The sequence below is a fragment of the Oryctolagus cuniculus genome, chromosome 1 (assembly GCF_051225735.1).
Source record: "Oryctolagus cuniculus isolate XC-2025 breed Fujian yellow rabbit chromosome 1, ASM5122573v1, whole genome shotgun sequence".
NCBI classification, from domain to species: Eukaryota; Metazoa; Chordata; class Mammalia; order Lagomorpha; family Leporidae; genus Oryctolagus; species Oryctolagus cuniculus.
The window spans coordinates 169,878,855-169,897,569 of record NC_142867.1 but is presented as its reverse complement, the minus strand read 5'-3'; the positions used below and the strand labels follow the sequence as shown (position 1 = coordinate 169,897,569).

General features: G+C 41.6%; 1 protein-coding gene across 12 annotated transcripts in view; it reads right to left on the bottom strand.

Annotated features, from left to right (window-relative positions):
- KDM4C (lysine demethylase 4C) overlaps positions 1-18,715 on the bottom strand; it is a 351,443-nt gene that overhangs the window by 70,835 nt on the left and 261,893 nt on the right. For 6 of the 12 annotated variants that reach the window (XR_016210337.1, XR_016210344.1, XR_016210345.1 and 3 more), the window contains one exon: positions 3,816-4,001. Coding sequence is in view for 7 of the 12 variants with exons in the window: in XM_051858178.3 (XP_051714138.2) it covers positions 3,816-4,001 (186 nt within the window). In the remaining 5 variants the exon portion in view is untranslated. Of the gene's footprint in view, positions 1-1,802; positions 1,956-3,815; positions 4,002-7,083; positions 7,220-18,715 lie in introns of those variants that run through there. The other 6 variants (XR_016210339.1, XM_051858176.3, XM_070051918.2 and 3 more) reach the window with 3 other exon arrangements.

The following is an 18,715-nucleotide window of genomic DNA, read 5'->3' as shown; positions in this document are numbered from 1 at the left end:
CCCTAAGGCTTCTGGGGAAGGAGATTTCTGACAAATCTTTCCTCGCTCCAAATAAACAAACAAACAAATTAAAAAACAAGGAAAAAGATCGTTTTGCAAGACTGCATGGCATTAGATACTCTTTACAGCAGCTGAAGTTGGTATGTGTGCCATGCTAAAGACTGAATGTTGTGTATTTTTCATGACATTCATTAAATTTTACCCAAGGCCTTGCTGCTTTAATGTGAAAAACACTGCACATTGAACAACTGACTGGAGGTTCCCTATGAGATGTGTGGATGTCCCTTACAAGCTGATGGTACAATCCTGATTGTTACTGTATTGCATGTTCACTTGTCATTTGTTGCTATAGCTTGCATTGCTGTTGTGGTCATTGGTTCCACATTCCATGTGTGCTCCTTACATAGGGCCCTTGACTGAAGACAATGTACATAAAGAATTGTGAGGCTGGCGCCGCGGCTCACTAGGCTAATCCTCCACCTAGCGGCGCCGGCACACCAGGTTCTAGTCCCGGTCGGGGCGCCGGATTCTGTCCCAGTTGCCCCTCTTCCAGGCCAGCTCTCTGCTGTGGCCAGGGAGTGCAGTGGAGGATGGCCCAGGTGCTTGGGCCCTGCACCCCATGGGAGACCAGGAAAAGCACCTGGCTCCTGGTTCCTGCCATCGGATCAGCGCGGTGCGCCGGCCGCAGCGCGCCAGCCGCGGCGGCCATTGGAGGGTGAACCAACGGCAAAGGAAGACCTTTTTCTCTGTCTCTCTCACTGTCCACTCTGCCTGTCAAAAATAAATAAATAAATAAATAAATAAAAATAAAAAAATAAAAATAAAATAAAAAAAGAATTGTGAGACCAGGAAACTAGAAGAGGTGGAGTGTTGCAGAAATAAACTTGGGAAGATGGTATTTCCTAAGTTTCCATGCTTTATGCCCTTGCCCCTTTATCTCCATGCTCCCAGATCTCTGTGCCTCTGTGGCAACCGCTGTCGTGGTAATCCACAGGTCCACCTGTTTGGCTAGCTGCCTATGACCCTGTTATGAAATGGCTTGCCACTTTTCTCTGTATGTTCATATAAGAAGTTGGGGCAGAGGGAAGAGTGGGGTTAAGGGTCCGAGGCTGGGTATGGATACCTCACTGCAGTCCAGTCAGCCACCACAGGATAAGTAGTTATGCTCCTGTGTATATTTTCACCCATTGCTGTGAAAAAAGAGAACTTACACAAGATTCCTAAGTTGTTCTTTGGCCTGTCCAAACCTGGACTTAATTTCTCAAAAGTCAAATTGCTTAATCACAACAGTGCTTCCTCATCACCTTAGGCAATTTCCTAACAGTCAAATTTTTATCTCAGGAGGAAAGCTGCCCCTGTAATGTTTCAAATTATATGATGTACCCCTCAAACTTTACAAAGTATACCAAGCTTAAAGTAGATCTATATGGGACAGCAGTTTCTAAATCACCTCTAAGTCAAATATTTTCTCTCATTATTGTTTATGAAACACATTAATAACCTATACCTGAACCACACACCTGAGTTAAGAGGAATGAGGTCCTGATTAAACACCTGGATCTTTTTAATAACAACTTCACTGTAATCATCGGAAAGCACAGAGCTTTGGAATATTAAAAAGGGAAGGTATGATCCCAGCAAAGCTTTAGATGAACACTTCCAGCACATCTGAGGTTTGGAGTTTGGAATTCAACAAATAATAGCATATGGACTAAAACGGTATTTATATTCCAGCACCTGCAGCTAATTAACTGCACCTATTTGGGTAGAGAATTGAACCTCTCTGAACTTAAGTTTCTTACCCTGGAAACAGGAAAAACACTGCTCACGTGGCCCAGTTCACCTAAGATTGCAGCACTAGCAGCAGCAGAAGTAGTAGTAGTAGTAGTAGTAGTAGTAGTAGTAGTAGTAGTAACGCAGCTTTCATGTGTTGAGTGCTTACTCTGTGCTGTAAACTGAAAACAAAACAGTGAAGTGGGATCCCATTTTTTATAGATGAGGAAGCTAAACTCAGAGATAAGAATGTGTACAAGGTGGCACATCTGTCACTAGCAGAATCTAAGTGAGAAGACCAACTACTCCAATGCCAAGGGTCATGACCTTTTCACATCTCAAAGGGCATTCACATGGCCAATCTAAGGAGGCAGCGCTATTGACTACACACTGTAAATGGCAAAGCACCACAGTAAGTTAATTTGTTATACTGCATTTTATTTGCTACAATAGATTTTCTGCTGAATACATAATACTATTCTTAGCAAGAGCACATCAACTCAAGAAATGAAGGAAAGGGCACAGGTGAATGTGCAACATGAGACCTGAGACAATGCAAAGATACGGAAGATAACTTTAAAATAGATATAACAGCTGGTGACATCATTTTGTTCATTTGAGCATTCATACACATCTGCATAGAGTCACAATCCACAAACGTAAAATATTTTTCAAAACACCAATGGAAATCGCTGGGATCATTACAAAGGGCTGAGAAATTTGTTGTTTCTGGATCATTGCTCTACAAGCCAATACTGACAACTTATTAGATTGCTTAGGAGATGTTGTGAGAGACACAGAACAAGCATGTTAGGCTGCAAACTGCCTGTGGTCATGTCTGCCCGGGATAACAAAGAGGAGCAAGTTAGCAAAGGTGGGAAGCTATAAAATGCTTTATCTCCTCTTAGTAGTCAAAAACAACAATGGTCAATTGGAGGCCAGCACCGCAGCTCACTTGGCTAATCCTCCACCTGTGGCGCCGGCACCCTGGGTTCTAGTCCCGGTTGCTCCTCTTCCAGTCCAGCTCTCTGCTGTGGCCCAGGAGTGCAGTGGAGGATGGCCCAAGCGCTTGGGCCCCTGCACCTGCATGGGAGACCAGGAGGAAGCACCTAGCTCCTGGCTTTGGATCGGCACAGCGCGCCAGCTGTGGCGGTCATTTGGGGGTGAACCAACAAAAGGAAGACCTTTCTCTCTCTCTCTGTCTAACTCTGCCTGTCAAAAAAATAACAAACAATGGTGAATTGGAAAGCTAACAAAGGCCTATCAACCGTCTCTACCCTCTCAAATTTTTTCTAAGCATTTAAAACAGAGTGAAGTTTTCACTCACCAAAGACAGGACAAGTACCTGTCCTTGGTGAATAAAATCTTTCCTCTGTTCATTTGGTTGCAAATACTCTTTTTTTAAAAATAAGTTCAGACCTGAGATGGAAAAGATGAAAAATAAAATAAAAATTGTACTCTACAGTTCTTATCTGTGTCTCTATGTTTTTATGAGTCTGTCCTCACTCCATCAAGAGCCTCCATGCAGCTTCTCACTTCCTCTATCAGGCAGCAAGGCCCCCAAAGCCCCTGCCTATGCTCTCTGTTCCTTTACTGAATGGGTGCTCTGTTTCTTCTAGAAGAGATGAAATAAAACCCTAAGGGCACACTGCACAGACACATGGTCTCATCACAGCATCATCTCAGGTAGTATTTTTCACATCACTTCCCATCCAGATACAGTGTCCCCTTTACCCTTAATAGACTATTTGATCACTTCAATCATACTTAGCAGCCTTGTTGGAACAAAGAGTTTCATTCATTCATCTGCTCATTCACTTATTCAGCTGGATAAATATTTACTGTGTACAGTCTGTACCAGGCACTGACAGGTTCTGGACAAATAACATAAATAATAATGTACAATCACTACCCTCACGCAACCACAGTCTGGACATGTCACCAATGAGTAATACTACACAGCAAAGTATATCAGGCCTGGTAGGTCTATAGGAAAAAATCTAGATACAGACTTGAAATCTTGGAAGAAAAGCAGACCTTACCACATTTGGGTTGACCTTATGTCTAAAACATGTGATGTTCACCACATAAGGCCAATCATCAGGCTCCATAAGTACCCCAGCAGCATGGGCACATGTGACATGGAAGGATGCTGGGCAGCGGCCATAGGAACATTGGATGCAGGCTCCAGAAACCTTCTTAACCCGGTGTCTGCAGAAGATACACTTCTAGAAAGATAAAACAGAGAAAAGCGTCAACTCACACTCTGCAACTCAACCACTTTCCGCAATTCAGAGAAGAATAGCTATTAGAGAGGGAAGACCGAATACAGCAACAAGTCCTGACTCTCTAGGGGCCAGAAGAGGGAGAGCATCTGTTGCAATCTACTCTGCTTGCTTTAAAGGAAACACACTTTTACAGTCACCCACTCCAGACATATGCTTAAGTACTTCTAGTGGTTAAGAAAGCCAAACTCTTTCAAACATGGTCCTCCCAGCACAGAGCTCAGAAAGGCCCCAAAGGCACACTTATAAATCACCCTGAATGCTAAAGCCACTTCTGTTTTACCTCCTGCATGGTGTGCCTCTCAGTACAGCAAGAAATGGAATACGGGTTTGGAAGACAAGCACACACACTCCTAGGCTGGATGAGATTGTCAGAAACACCCAAACAGCATACAGATGGCCTAACTTTTCCATTTACAAGGAAATGCAAAGTGTTAAATGGTCCAATGTGGAAGCTAGGGCTCAAGTGCTTAATAATCCAAATCTCAACCCTTCATGACTGACAGAAAAATATGCCTCCCAAAGTGAGAAAATGGAAAATCACCCTAAAGGGCATAATTTCATCAAACATTTATAGCTGATGATGCCTGGGGAAGAGAAAATGAAAACAAAAGCAGCAATAATGATTACCACAATCTGAAAATTAAATTGCATACAATTATCCCTAAACATTATCAGTACATTTGTTACAAGAGATAGGGAAAATCAAACAGCTTCACTACACATAAGATTTGTATACTAGTACTTGAGAATTGGGGAAGAAATGGCTATGGAACATCTTAGGCAAAGATGTGGAAATGAGAAGAAATGCAATGATCAGAAAACTCAAATTCATATTCCTGGAATTAAAAAGGGTCTGCCAGCTGATCAAATATTGATGCAATTGCTTTGGTATAGGTATAACCTAGCTTCCTTCTTGGGACAGTGAGGTTATTTAAATTAATGCCTTCTGGAGACTCTAATATTTCAATACAGCCCAGTAAGAATCAATGTACACTTAACTTCTACCTCTTCTTCGCATCCACATCCAATCAGCAACTCATTCTTACAGATTCTCTGTGCCTTAATCTTGCTCAGATTTCTCCTACCAATCTATGATAACTGCCAACTGCCTCTTTCCATGGTGTATTGCCCAGCACAGTAATGGCCTCCTAACTGGTCTCTACATCTTTTATTTCATTCCACTTCATCTCCCCCAACACTGCCAGAACAATCTGCATGCAGCTGTCATCCCACATCACTGCCCCAACACTGAATATCCTTTAATGAATTTTCTTTATCTCAAAGTCACTCTGCAAAAACAACCAAAAGGAACAGCATGAGACAGAAGTACAAAGCTTCGTAGTCCACTCGAACGTTCTTATTTCTTGCTAGTCCCTATAAGAACCCTAAACCTCAGGCACCTATATGATTTCCCTATACACCCAGATTTAATGTACAATTTATCAACTTTAACCGGAGGTTAAGGATGTGTCTTAGCTGAAAAGAAATTACAGACATACACACGCAGAAAACCACAGAACTAAAACAAGACCCTTCAAATCTACATAAAACAATTACTTATTAGGCTACTTATTACCTCTGGAAATCCTTAGTATCTGTTTCATACATTCTTGATAATTCTTGTCAGTTCCAAAATGTGATGGTAGATTTAACAGCAAAATCTCTCATCAAGAGTCCAAGACATAATCAGACACATTTTTTTTCCCCAAAGATTTATTTATTTATTTGAAAGTCAGAGTTACAGAGAGGCAGAGGCAGAGAGAGTTCCTCCATCTACTGGTTCACTCCCCAGATGGCCACAATGGCCGAGCTGCGCTGATCTGAAGGCAGGAGCCAGAGGCTTCTTCTGGGTCTCCCACGTGGCTGCAGGGGCCCAGGGTCTTAGACTATCTTCCACTGCTTTCCCAGGACATAGCAGAGAGCTGGATCAGAAGTGGAGCAGCCGGGACTTGAACTGGAGCCCATATGGGATGCCAGCACTGCAGGCAGCAGTTTTACCCATTATACCATAGCACCAGCCCCCAGACATACTTTTAAGAGTCTAATTACATAATAATAATACACAATACAGAGGGTTAGTGATTAAATAAAGTTCACGCCGGCACTGTGGCTCAATGGGCTAATCCTCCACCTTGCGGCGCTGGCACACTGGGTTCTAGTCCCGGTCGGGGCACCGGATTCTGTCCTGGTTGCCCCTCTTCCAGGCCAGCTCTCTGCTATGGCTTGGGAGTGCAGTGGAGGATGGCCCAAGTGGTTGGGCCCTGCACCCCATGGGAGTCCAGGATAAGCACCTGGCTCCTGCCTTCGGATCAGCGTGGTGCGCGGCCTCAGTTCAAATATTGACAGATGTGAACAAGGTGAACCTGTGTCCTATTTTCCTAATTAAACAGATGGTTTCAGAGAAAGAGAAAGGTCTGGCACTGAGGTGCATTGGGTTAAGTTGCTGACTGCAATGCTGGCAATCCCATATGCATACCAGTTTAATTCCCAGCTGCTCCAATCTGTCTGTCTCCCTCTCTCTCTGTCTCTAACTCTGTCTTTGAAGTAAACATTTAAAATAAAATAAAACCATTAAATTAAAATAAAATAAGGGAGCTAGCGTTGTGGTGTAGTGGGATAAGCAACTGCCTGCAATGCCAGCTTCCAAAATAGGCGCCATTCAAGACCAACTGCTCCACTTCTGTTTCAGCTCCCTGTTAATGCGCCTGAGAAAGCAGCAGAAGATGGCCCAAGTGTTTAGGCCTCTGAAGCCATGTAGGAGATCTGGAAGAAGTTCCTGGCTCCTGCCTTCGGCCTGGGCCAGCCTAAGCCATTGTGGTCATTTGGGGGAGTGAAGCAGCAGATGGAAGATCTCTTTCTCTCTCTCTTTCCATGCCTTTCTCTGTAACTCTGCCTTTCAAATAATTAAAACAAAATATTTTTAAAAATTAATTAAAAAATTTAAAATATGACAAAAAAGACCTGCTACCCTTAAAAAATAAATGAATGAATAAAAATGAGTACAAGAGAGTATTGACTTAGCTAATTAAAGCAGTAGCTCCTCAGGGCTGGTGTTGTGGTGCAGTGGGTTAAAGCTGCCCCCTGCTATGCTGGCATCCCACACATGTACTGGTTCAAGTCCCAGCAGCTCCACTTCTGATCCAGCTCCTATTAATGGCCTGGGAAAAGACACAGAAGATGGCCCAAGTTTCTGGCCCCTGGATGAAACTCCTGGCTCCTGGCTGTGGCTTGGATCAGACTAGGCTATTGCGGCCATCTGAAGAGAGAATCACCAAATGGAAGATTGCTCTCTTGAAACTCTTTCAAATAAACAAATAAATAAATCTTTAAAAAATAAAAGATCTAATGATCATCTGCCACCTCTTAAAAAAAAACTGAGTAAGAGAGAATGCTCTGAGTTCGCTAACTGAAGAAGTAGTTTCTCAGGGTTGGTGCAGTAGGTTAAGCTGGTTAAGCTGGGACACTGGCAATCCCATATGAGCACCGGTCGAATCCCAGCTCCTCCAGCTCTGATCCAGCTCCCTGCAAATGGGTCTGGGAAGGTAACAGAAGATGGCCCAAACGTTTGGATGCCTGCCCCATATGTGGGAGATCTAGATGGAGTTAGAGGTCCCAGGCTTCATCCTGGCCCAGACCCAGAGATTGCAGCCATTTGAAGAGTGAGCCAGTGGATGGAAACTTTCTCTGTGTGTGTCCTTTTCCCTAATTCTGCCTTTCAAATGAATAAATAAATGTTAAAAAAAAAAAAAAGTGGTTTATCCAAGCCTTGGCCGTAATTAACTTCCTCATTAAACTGGGCCCCTCCAAAAAAGAAGGAAGAGACAATGAAAACACCTTACACACAAGTTCTGTGAGGATTCACATCACAATCCAAGAAGAGACACTGGATTTCTAAGAAAAGAACCACAGAAGCCTTAGAAAGTCAATGTAACGGTACACTATTGTAAGTCAACGCTTTGGAAGATGCTTATTCACAGAGTTGAGAAGTTTGACTTAAACATCAAACAGATCTAGCAGAGAAGTCCCACAAAAATTATCAGTGGGTCCATTCTGAATGTATTCTGTCAACATAGTGTTTCCAAACCCATTCTCATTTCTTGTTGCTAAACCATATTTTTTCCACTCTGACTGAAACATTTGTGGAAATCTGACACTTCTATATGTCTGGGCTATAGAATCTTATTCAGTAGGTCAAAGATATCTAAGACAAATAAGACATACCTCAAGAATGCTACAACGGAGTAAATGCTATGAAAGAAATAAGGACAGGCCTGCGCCATGGCTCACTTGGCTAATCCTCTGCCTGTGGCGCTGGCACCCCAGGTTCTAGTCCAGGATGGGGCACCGGGTACTAGTCCTGGTTGCTCTTCTTCCAGTCCAGCTCTCTGCTGTGGCCCGGGAGTACAGTGGAGGATGGCCCAAGTACTTCGGTCCCTGCACCCGCATGGGAGACCAGGAGGAAGTACCCGGCTCCTGGCTTCGGGTTGGCACAGTGCTGGCCGTAGTGGCAATTAGGGGAGTGAACCAACGCAAGGAAGACCTTTCTCTCTGTCTCTCTCACTGTCTATAACTCTCTCTCTGTCTCTCTCTGACTGTCTAACTCTGCCTGGCAAAATATAAAAAAATTAATAAGGAAAAAGGACATATGAAATCAAAATGACTGGTGCCAAGAGTCATCTTGAGATCAAGAGAATGAAAAAGGCTTTAAAGCAATGTGAAGACTGACAGAATCAACATGGTAGCCTCGGCCCCTGATTCAGTCTCAAACCCTAAATAAATATGCAGAGAAAAGAATAAAACCATCATAGCTCTAAAAAATAAGAAAGGGAACCATGAGAGGACCTGAGAATGTATAGAATTCCTAGACCATAGGAAAAGGATGGAACTGATTAACAGGAAAACCAAATTATATAAACACTAATCCAAAAAAGAATAGGCAAAGGCTACTGACAGATATGAACAGTTCTCAGTCCAAGGCCTCAAAGACACTCTAAAGAATTAAAAGAAAGGAAACCCTGGGTCAATAGGAGGTAATTACTCTATTATAAAAACAGTACCATTTGTATGTTTCTAAAATTTTTTATACATATTAAGCTTGATAAGCACTGGTTTTTTTAGACACTTGGGTAAACAGTTTAATGCATATATCACAATGCATACTCACAAAATTTACAGTGCTATAACTGGTATATTATACACACAGAATACCCCTTATAACAACAAAACCACAAGGTTGTTACAGACAATCTGTACTGAAGTCATAAGCATTGTTGTAAGACAACTGGGTTAGTCAGATTTTCTTTGTTGCGGGGCTACTGAGACATTGATGATTGGGAAACAAAGTGAATAAGCAAGACCATTGCCCAGAAAGGCCTCCCTTGTCATCAGTCATCAGCAGCAGGTGAAGCCTATCAAAAATCCAAATCCTGGATCCAAACCAGCATTCACCAACAAGAAAAGTACATAAAAAGAAAATATACCTCAATATATGCATCTGAACTATGAACAGACACTTTAAAATAAAAAATTTGGGAAAGCCAATATATCAGAGAGGTGTTGGGGCCGGCATTGTGGAAAAGCATGCTTAAACACCACTTGCAATACCAGCATCGCACATAGGAGTGCCAATTAGAGTTCCAGCTTACTGGTTCTAACATGAAAGGGAAGGCAGAAGACGACGCCTCAAGTATTTGAGACTTTACCACCCGTGGGAGGCCAGCAGGTGTTTCAGGCTCCTGACTTTGGCCTGGTACAGACCTGGCTGTTGCAGCAATTTGGATGATAAAACAGCAGATGGAAGATCTCTGTTTCTCCCTCTCTCTAGCTGCTTTGTGAGTAAATAAGTAGATCTTTTCAAAGAGGCAGGGGTAATATAAATAAATGAAAGCAAAACAGGTAAATAGAAACAGAAGATGACTTTGAAATAAGTATAGTTAATATCATGACAGATTTGAAATTATTTACCATTAATTCAAAAAGAATACCAATAACTCCTAAGAATTTTTTTTTTTAAATTTTAAATTAACTAATTAAAGAGAAAGAAAGGTAAATGGCCACAATGGCCAGGGCTGGGCCAGATTGAAGCCAGGACCCAGAAGATGCTTCTGGGTCTTCAAACTAGGTGCAGGTGCCCAAGTACTTGCACCACCCTCGGCTGTATTCCCAGGTGCATTAGCAAGGAGCTAGATTGGAAGTGGAATAGCTGGGACTTGAATCCTGCCCATATGAGATGACAGTGGTGCAGGAAGCGGCTTTATTGGGTATACCACAGCAATGGCCCTAGCTCTCAGAATGTTTAAATGTTACTGCCAAAAAAAAAAAAAATTTAGATGTGCTGAATACTGTACTGCATACCACTAAAGATCAAATTAGCAATTGAAAGATGGAGCCAAGAGACTGCATTGTATATTGACAAAAAGATAGAACACAAATGCTAAGCAAGTGACAGAAGAGATCCAGATGTTCTATTACATCTCTGAATGGCATTCTTCCAAAGGAATAGAAAAAGTGAAAATAATAGAAATTTTCCAGATCTGAAGGGCAAACAACTAGGATTAACCTCAAAAATCTTTAATTACCCAAGCACATCCTAGACCCATCTTCTTTTTAAATTATTTAAAAAAATTTTTAAAAAGATTTACTTATTTATTGGAAAGGCAGTTACAGAGAGGCAGAGGCAAAGAGAGAGAGAGAGAGAGAGAGAGGTGTCTTCCATCCAATGGTTCACTACCCAAATGGCTGCAATGGCAATAGCAGAAGTGGAGAAGGGGCTGGCGCTGTGGCATAGTGGTTAAAGCCCTGACCTCAAGCGCTGGCATCCCATATGGGTGCCGGTTGTAGTCCCGGCTGCTATTCTTCTGATCCAGCTCTCTGCTGTGGCCTGGGAAAGTAGTAGAAGATGGCCTGAGTCCTTGGGCCCTTGCACCCACGTGGGAGACCTGGAGGAAGGTCCTGGCTCCTGGCTTCGGATAAGCACAACTCCAGCCTTTGCAGCCATCTGGGGGAGTGAACCAGCAGATGGAACATCTCTCTCTCTCTGATTCTCTTTCAAACAAATTTTTTTTTAAGGAGGGGGGCGGAGAAGTGGAGCAGCCAGGACTTGAATGGATGCCCATATGGGATGCCAGCATTTCAGGCAGTGGCTTTACCTGCTACGCTACAGTGCCAGCCCCATAGACCCATCTTAGAACTAAAAATTGAATGAAAATCCTAAAATCTTACAAAGAGAAATATCAGGTTACTATCATAGTTCTAATCTGCATGCAACAGCACATACTGAAAGACAAGGAATTCATGTCTTCAAGCTTCGAGAGGAAAATTAAATTTGGTCTATATCCAGCCTAATTATCACTCAAGAGTTAGGGTAACATAAAGACTTTTTTAAGTCTTTTCTGCTTCATATTCAAGCATCAGAAATGTTCATGAAGAAGTGAAGAGCAGCCAAATGTTAAACATGTAGATAAATCCAATTGAATAACTGTTTATGTAAACAATAATAGTAATGTCTTCTGGATTTTAAGTAGAGAATTTAAATAAATTATATTTGTAGCATACAAGGAAAAAAGTGATAAAGTGAAGTTTAAAATGTCCTACCAATCTTGAATTGTCTTGGAAAAGTAAAAGCACTATTTATTCAATGGTGTTGGGGAAAAAACAGAATAATGAAGAGTAAGGAAACCAAAGACAAGATAGGAAGGAAACAGGGGTCATTAAGTAGAAAATGCACTGAGTATCAACAGAACTAAATCCAAATATATCAATATATTTATGTTAAGTGTAAAGAGCCTAAACCTATATCCTATAGATAATAGTACTTTAAAGTACCAGATTAAAAATATTTTTGGCTTGAGGGCCATGCAGTTTCAGAACATTCAATTCTCTCATTATTGTACAAACAAATGTCATACATAGACAATACATGGGCATGGTTGTGATACAATAAAACTTTATTCACAGCTATGAATAGACACCGTAGATTGCTGAACCCTGCAATAGGCCATGGGCACATATTTGCAATCAGTTAATGTGTAGAATGACTGCATTAGTTTTAAAGGATGATCACTCTAGTGCAAGACAGAATACAAGATAAACTGATAGAAACTGTTAGGAAGACAAGGAAACACCGAGGTGAAGAATGATGAAGAAGTGGCTATTAGGAAGAAGTCAAATGTGAGGGTTTTGTATTCATTACCCTTTGTTGGCAGAGCCTGTGCATCTTCCTCTAAACAGAGCTACCCACTTCAACATCAGCGTGGATGGTCTATCTGCTGTCAGAAACAATGTCCCACACCTGCCTAAAGTCCTAAAACAGGGCAGCAGCATTACCATGTTCCACGTGGCCAAGGAGAGAGCTTGTGGGCAGTAAGATTACAGGACGTTTAAAAGCAAGAGGGCCATTCTTCATGCACTTCAGTGTCTGAAGTGCCAGTGATGCACAGGGAAAGAGATGAGGAGCCAACGTCCGCATGATAGTGAATAAGGGAGATCTGAGAACTCAAGTGGGGCAACCGACAGGACCGTAGCTTTGAATGCTCTAGGACAACATCCAGAGAGGCCAATATAGCATGGCAAGAAAATGCTGGCACAGACGACATGCAATTGTGACCTGAAGATGTCATTCACATTCACATTTTCCCAGTAAGGATGTGGGTGACTGCTCAATGTTGATAGAATTAAACTGATTCCTTCGAAGAGGTTCATTTTAGTGAAGTTCAAGGACTTGCTCACCTCTTTTCTCAACAGTGAAAAAGGGCATTGCCAACTGTCCTCCGCACCCTAAGACATACTCTTTTGTATTGCAGGGATATATAGCACCCAAGGGAAACACTCAGAGGCCTAGGCCCACCCTGAGTTTCAGTTCCTCTGAATGTGCACTCCTAATAAGTTCATAACGATGCTAAAGCTGTTGATCTATGCATCATGCTTTGAGACCCACTAGGTTAGAGAGTGAGAAAGATGCCAGTTATTCTCAGAGACTTCAGTAAAAAGAATTCAAAAGTACAATTTTTTCCCCCACCTATTCTTCAGTGTCAGGGCTTGGAGAATCCTCAGGCGGGTATGATTTATAGAGCACTGTACTTTCCAGGGAGACTGGATTTCCATACTTATTCTAGTGGCATAGGCCATTAAGGCTACTAATGGATTGAGGAAGTAATGAAGTATCTGGCGACGAGGCTTTGTGTATCATTAGGTTTCCTTGAGCATACAGCTTGGCAAAGGGTATCAAGAAATGATGAGCTGTGAAGGAGTTGGAAGTTCAAAGCACTTCCCTTTTTTCTATTAATATGATTTATAATATAATTTTGTTGTTGTTCTGTCCATTTCATAATTTTCTTTCATCAATAGATAGGTGATTCCAAAACAGGCACAAATGCTCATTATTTTGATTACTGTTTCTCTATCCAATAAGTAAGCTAATGATAATATAATACATACATTAGCTAATTCCTTTTTCCTTTTGCTCTCCAAAGATACCTTTTCCAAGTCCTACAGAGCAATGTAACATTCCCAATTGAAACAGGGAATTATGTGGAGCTGAAAGAAATCACCACAGTGATAGGCAAATCAAGATTGAGGCTGAACTTTCATTTCCCTCAAAGTCCTTAAAAATAAGTTTGATAGAATAATTCTTTCTGTTTAGACCCTACCTGTAAGATGTATGTTCTCCACATCAGTGGTCGTTAAGCCAGTCACTCATGTGCAATGCATACTTGCCAGCACTGGGAACACTGATATCACGAAATTTCAGTTACACAGTAATTGTAGAGGAAACATGTCGGAACTAAGCCAGAACGACAAGCAGAATTTAACAGATACCTTAAGCATAGTTCAGAGAGAAGAGGCAGGAGTGGGCTAATATTAGGAAAAATCAGATTACTCAGAGAGCTAAGAAGCAGCTAGAGAGGGGAACAATGAAAAAACAAAGTCCCCAGTGGATGGAAACTGCAAGGTTTAGGTGCTTCTTTGACAGGTGGCAATTAATACACAGTCTCACCCCACGCAGAATTGCTGAAGGATGTTAGCACAACCACCATGAAAGGATATGGGAGGGACCAGTACCCTGGTGTAGTAGGTTAATCCTCCGTATGTGGAGCCAGCATCCCATATGGCCGCTGGTTCTAGTCCCGGCTGCTCCTCTTCTGATTTAGCTCTCAGCTAGAAGAAGGCCCAAGTACTTGGGACCCAGCCACAACATGGGAGACCCGGAAGAAGCTTCTGGCTCCTGGCGTTGGATCGACCCAGCTCCAGCCACTGCGGCCATTTGGGGAGTGAATCAGTGGATGGAAGACCTTTCTCCCTGTCTCTCCCTATCTCTGTCTGAACTCTACCTCTCAAGTAAATAAATAAAATCTTAAAAAAAAAAAGTATATGGGAAACAATACTGTATGCTTGTGTGACAGCTCAGAACATACTTAAGTTCTGTGGCTTTCCCTGCAAAAGTTATTCCTCCACTTCAAGTTCAGAACATTAAAATGAATGTTTCATGATACCAAGCATGTTGAATTAAATCCTTATTTATGATAGGTATCAGAAGCTATTTATCTCATCTTTCTCTGTCTGGTGAGAGTCACCCCGCGATAGGTGAGAAAGCTAAGAAAAAGTCAAGTAGCAGGCGAAGAGGGAAAGGGCAGAGAGATGAGCTCAGCCAGGCCAAGAGACAGGGCTAGAAAAATGGACAGAGGTTCCAGGGCATCAGATATAAGGCTACATTTATTCAAAACAAGGCTAACGAAGTCATTGCTGGCACTGAGGAAATGTTAAATAGGAATTACAAATGAATTCCAGAACTGGAAAGGCCATAGCAGTTCAGACAGAAACTGACAAATTAACAAATGACTTTAGAAATGTACTGTTGTCAACACCATAGTCATACTTTCTATAAAGTATACAGATAAGTACGAGGAAGATCACCAAATATAAGTCCTTTCAGGAGCATCTTTTAATTCAAGCACCAGAGCAGTGATGGTATTCAGTAGGGGCTCAGTAACTACTGACTGACTAAATGAGCGATTGCTTCCATGTTTATATATATATAATATATATATTTATATAATATATAAAATGTAAAGGGAGATAAAAAGTGACAAGCATATAGTTTTTGTATATAAGGAGCTTAACTATGACAAAAGCTTCAGAGATAATCACATCCACAAAGACAAAGCCCTGCAGGATTGGAAAGGAGAGAAAAAGTGAAGGCAGCAAGTAAGAAACCTATGGTTCCCTACCTCCTCCTAGCACTTGCATGATTCTCCTACTAAGCATATCTATAATAGCAGCAACAGCGGGCAAACTTCGTGACAGCCACTGGGAGGAAACCAAATACAGGACAAGCAAGCTGGCATGAAGTCCACATTTGGGGCAGGAGAGCCCAGGCTGGTCACCTAGGTGTGCCCCATTCTGAAATGAGGGCCAGGAGTCACTGAGTTCAGACAACCTGAAGAGTTTCATAATACTGGCTCCTGAGAACTCATTAAAAAGCAAAAATAGGGCTTTTCCACAAAGTTTCCTATAATTAATTTTTTTTGACAGGCAGAGTTAGACAGTGAGAGAGAGAGAGAGAGAGAGAAAGGTCTTCCTTCCGTTGGTTCACCCCCCAAATGGCTACTATGGCCAGCGCGCTATGCCAATCCGAAGCCAGGAGCCAGGTGCTTCCTCCTGGTCTCCCAGGCGGGTGCAGGGCCCAAGCACTTGGGCCATCCTCCATTGCCCTCCCGGGCCACAGCAGAGAGCTGGACTGGAAGAGGGGCAACCAGGACAGAATTCGGCGCCCCAACCGGGACTAGAACCCTGGGGCGCTGGCGTTGCAGGTGGAAGATTAGCCAAGTGAGCCGCTGCACAGCCTGTAATTAATTTCTTGAATTTCAAACTCCTCATGTAATACTTCTGTATCAGGTCAGATACTGCCCTAGAGAGTTACTGGGGGACATGATACACACTGGCTGAGACTGCAGCAGCAGGGATCCTGGGCCAATCACACAGCAGTTTACTTGGAACAGCCGTCCAGCAGGGTGTTAAGACAGCTAGGGAAACCAGCAAGAGCATGTGGACTCTCAGCTTATCCTGAGGAGCTAGGAGGCTGTAAACAGTGCACGGACAGTGGGATGGGAAAGAAGGATATTCATGAATCTAACAAAGCTGAGAGGTAGACAAACACAATGTGAAACCGAGTTAAGAAGTGTCAACACAGTCAAAGGATGACAAGCCTGGACTACATGTACTTCACCTGTCAAGGTGAAAGGGTGGTGATGGCTTAGAAGTATCTAATTCAGGTAGTAATTAGGACTACTATGTTATGACAACTTTCTTCGTTTTTCTAGGTTAAGCCTCAGCACCCAATTCATCCAGAAAAAGAGCACATTTACCCAGGAACAACTGTTGACTCTGCTTGTCCGTCTTTTGCTTCTTTGAAGATGGGCAAATTCTGCTTATCTTTAGCTCAAAACTGCCTGGCACAGGATACAGCATTAAGCATCTGGGGAGAACGCTGACCAAAGCATCACACTCCCCCAACCTTCCCTATGTGGGGAGTATTCCTTAATAGTTAGCTGCATTAACTGGAAAAAAAAATCACACAAACCTTAACTTTGATTCCTTGCTCAACACGGTCCCAAAGGTAAGTCATGGGAACTGCAAAACTAGCAAGGCCTGAACAAATAGAATGAAAGCAGAGAGAGGCTGCGGGTCAAACAGTCTAGCCTCTGAACACCTCCTGATATAGAAGACCCTCCTAGCAGAAACTAGAGCTTCCCATCTCCACTTACTACCTGGGATGTGCAGCAAATCCAGATATAAAAGCAGCATTTGCAAATAAATTAAATATTAAAGGCAACATCACAATCTCGTGTTGAAAGAAGCACTTCACTAAGAGTATATAGCAGCAGTGGTTGAATCATAAAATAGGCAATGTTGTCTATGTGGGGGAAAAGTACTCACTTATATTTTTACTTTTCTCAGCCTACTAGGGGGGTTCCATCCTTCATTTCAAGTTTATTTTAAATTTAAAGGGCAAAGAGGGGCATACTATAACAGCATATGCAGAGCTTTAGAACAACTCTCATGAGTGTTCTGAGTACTTATTAACTGTCACTAAACATCATTCAGCTGATGCTTCAGGAAAGAAAACCTTCTAAGACACAAAATGCATGTTCTCTAAATACTTCTGTATTTGCATTTTTATTTCTTTTTATGATAATGTCAAAAATCACCCGTTTCCTGGAGGAAATTTCATTACTGGAAATGATTGTTTACCAGAGATCAAACAGAAATTCTTACTCTCATTAAATAAAGCATTTATTAGTTGAACTCTGAATTATTAAAGAAAGAAAAGTCACACTGTCCCTTTTTGGTACAACTGCTACATACAGTTATGTATGTGTTCAAAAACCTATATAAATCTACACAGATTTATAACTATTTTTTATAATTCAGGATGATTTCATAACTTTCTTCAAGTTAAATAATTTTAGATCTCTCTGAATGAATGTTAGAAGCCATAACATTTTAATCATTTAATTCACACTACTTAAATATAGAACAGTTTTCCTATTTGGCACAATTTTAGGAGGCTGCCTTATAAGCTCTCTACCTCACCAAGGACAACCAAAAAAAAAAAAAAAAAAAACCTCCTTATTTATTATGAGTATCAGATGTGATTTCCTATATGGTATTATTGAAACAAGAACTAGGACACATTTTCTATTTATTTCTGGCCTCAAGCCTGAAGGCCTAAAAGATACCTGAGAAAATCAGAATAAATCAAAGATAAGAACTAATTATCCTTAGCAATATTTGTTCTCAGTGCAAATATCTAACAGTATGAAAGACTGCAGGGTTGCTTTGCTGGTTGTTTTTGTTTTTAAGAGAGAGGTGTGTGTGGTAACTCAAATCCATTTTCTGCACGCATGTTTACTGAGATTGCATTCAATTGTGAGATCTGGGCTAGAACAGAAAAGGCATCAAGACTTCTCCAATTTGTGAAAGAAGTGTGTTGTGAATTAATTTCAAGCCCTTCTCTCTTATCCAACCTTCCCCTTTAAATGAACCTTTATAGACACTTCTGCGCAAAGGTACTTGAAAAAGTTCGTGGAAAATATAATTAAAAGTTCAGGTGCAGGCATTTAGCCTAGTGTTTGAGATAGCCACATTCCATATCACACTACCTGAATTTGATACCCAGCTCCTTCTCATGAATCCAGCTTCCTGCCATTGTATACACTAGGAAACAGCAGTGATCGCTTATATAGATGGGTTCCTGCTTAACCACATGAGAGACATCAGTTGAATTTCTGGTCCCTGAATGCAGGAACCTGGCCCAAGCTGGCACTGCCCATTGCAGGCATTTGGTAGTAATCCAGTGGATGGGAAGTATTTGTCTATCTTGCTCTGTCACTCTGTCTCTCTGCCCCTCAAATGAATAAAAACTTTTTTTTAAAGATAAGTATATTTTTGTGCAGGAAAACTGATGTTTATGCATATAATGGATCTCTAAAAATTTCACAAAAATGTACATTATGAAAAACTGCATGGAAATTCAAAAATTTTTGCACCAAAAATCTAATCTTCTAATAACATTTTTCCAAGAACATTATGAAATGTCCTCATACCTGTCTTGGTGAATGACACTTTACTGGTTGGGAAAAGGATATTAGAGGGGG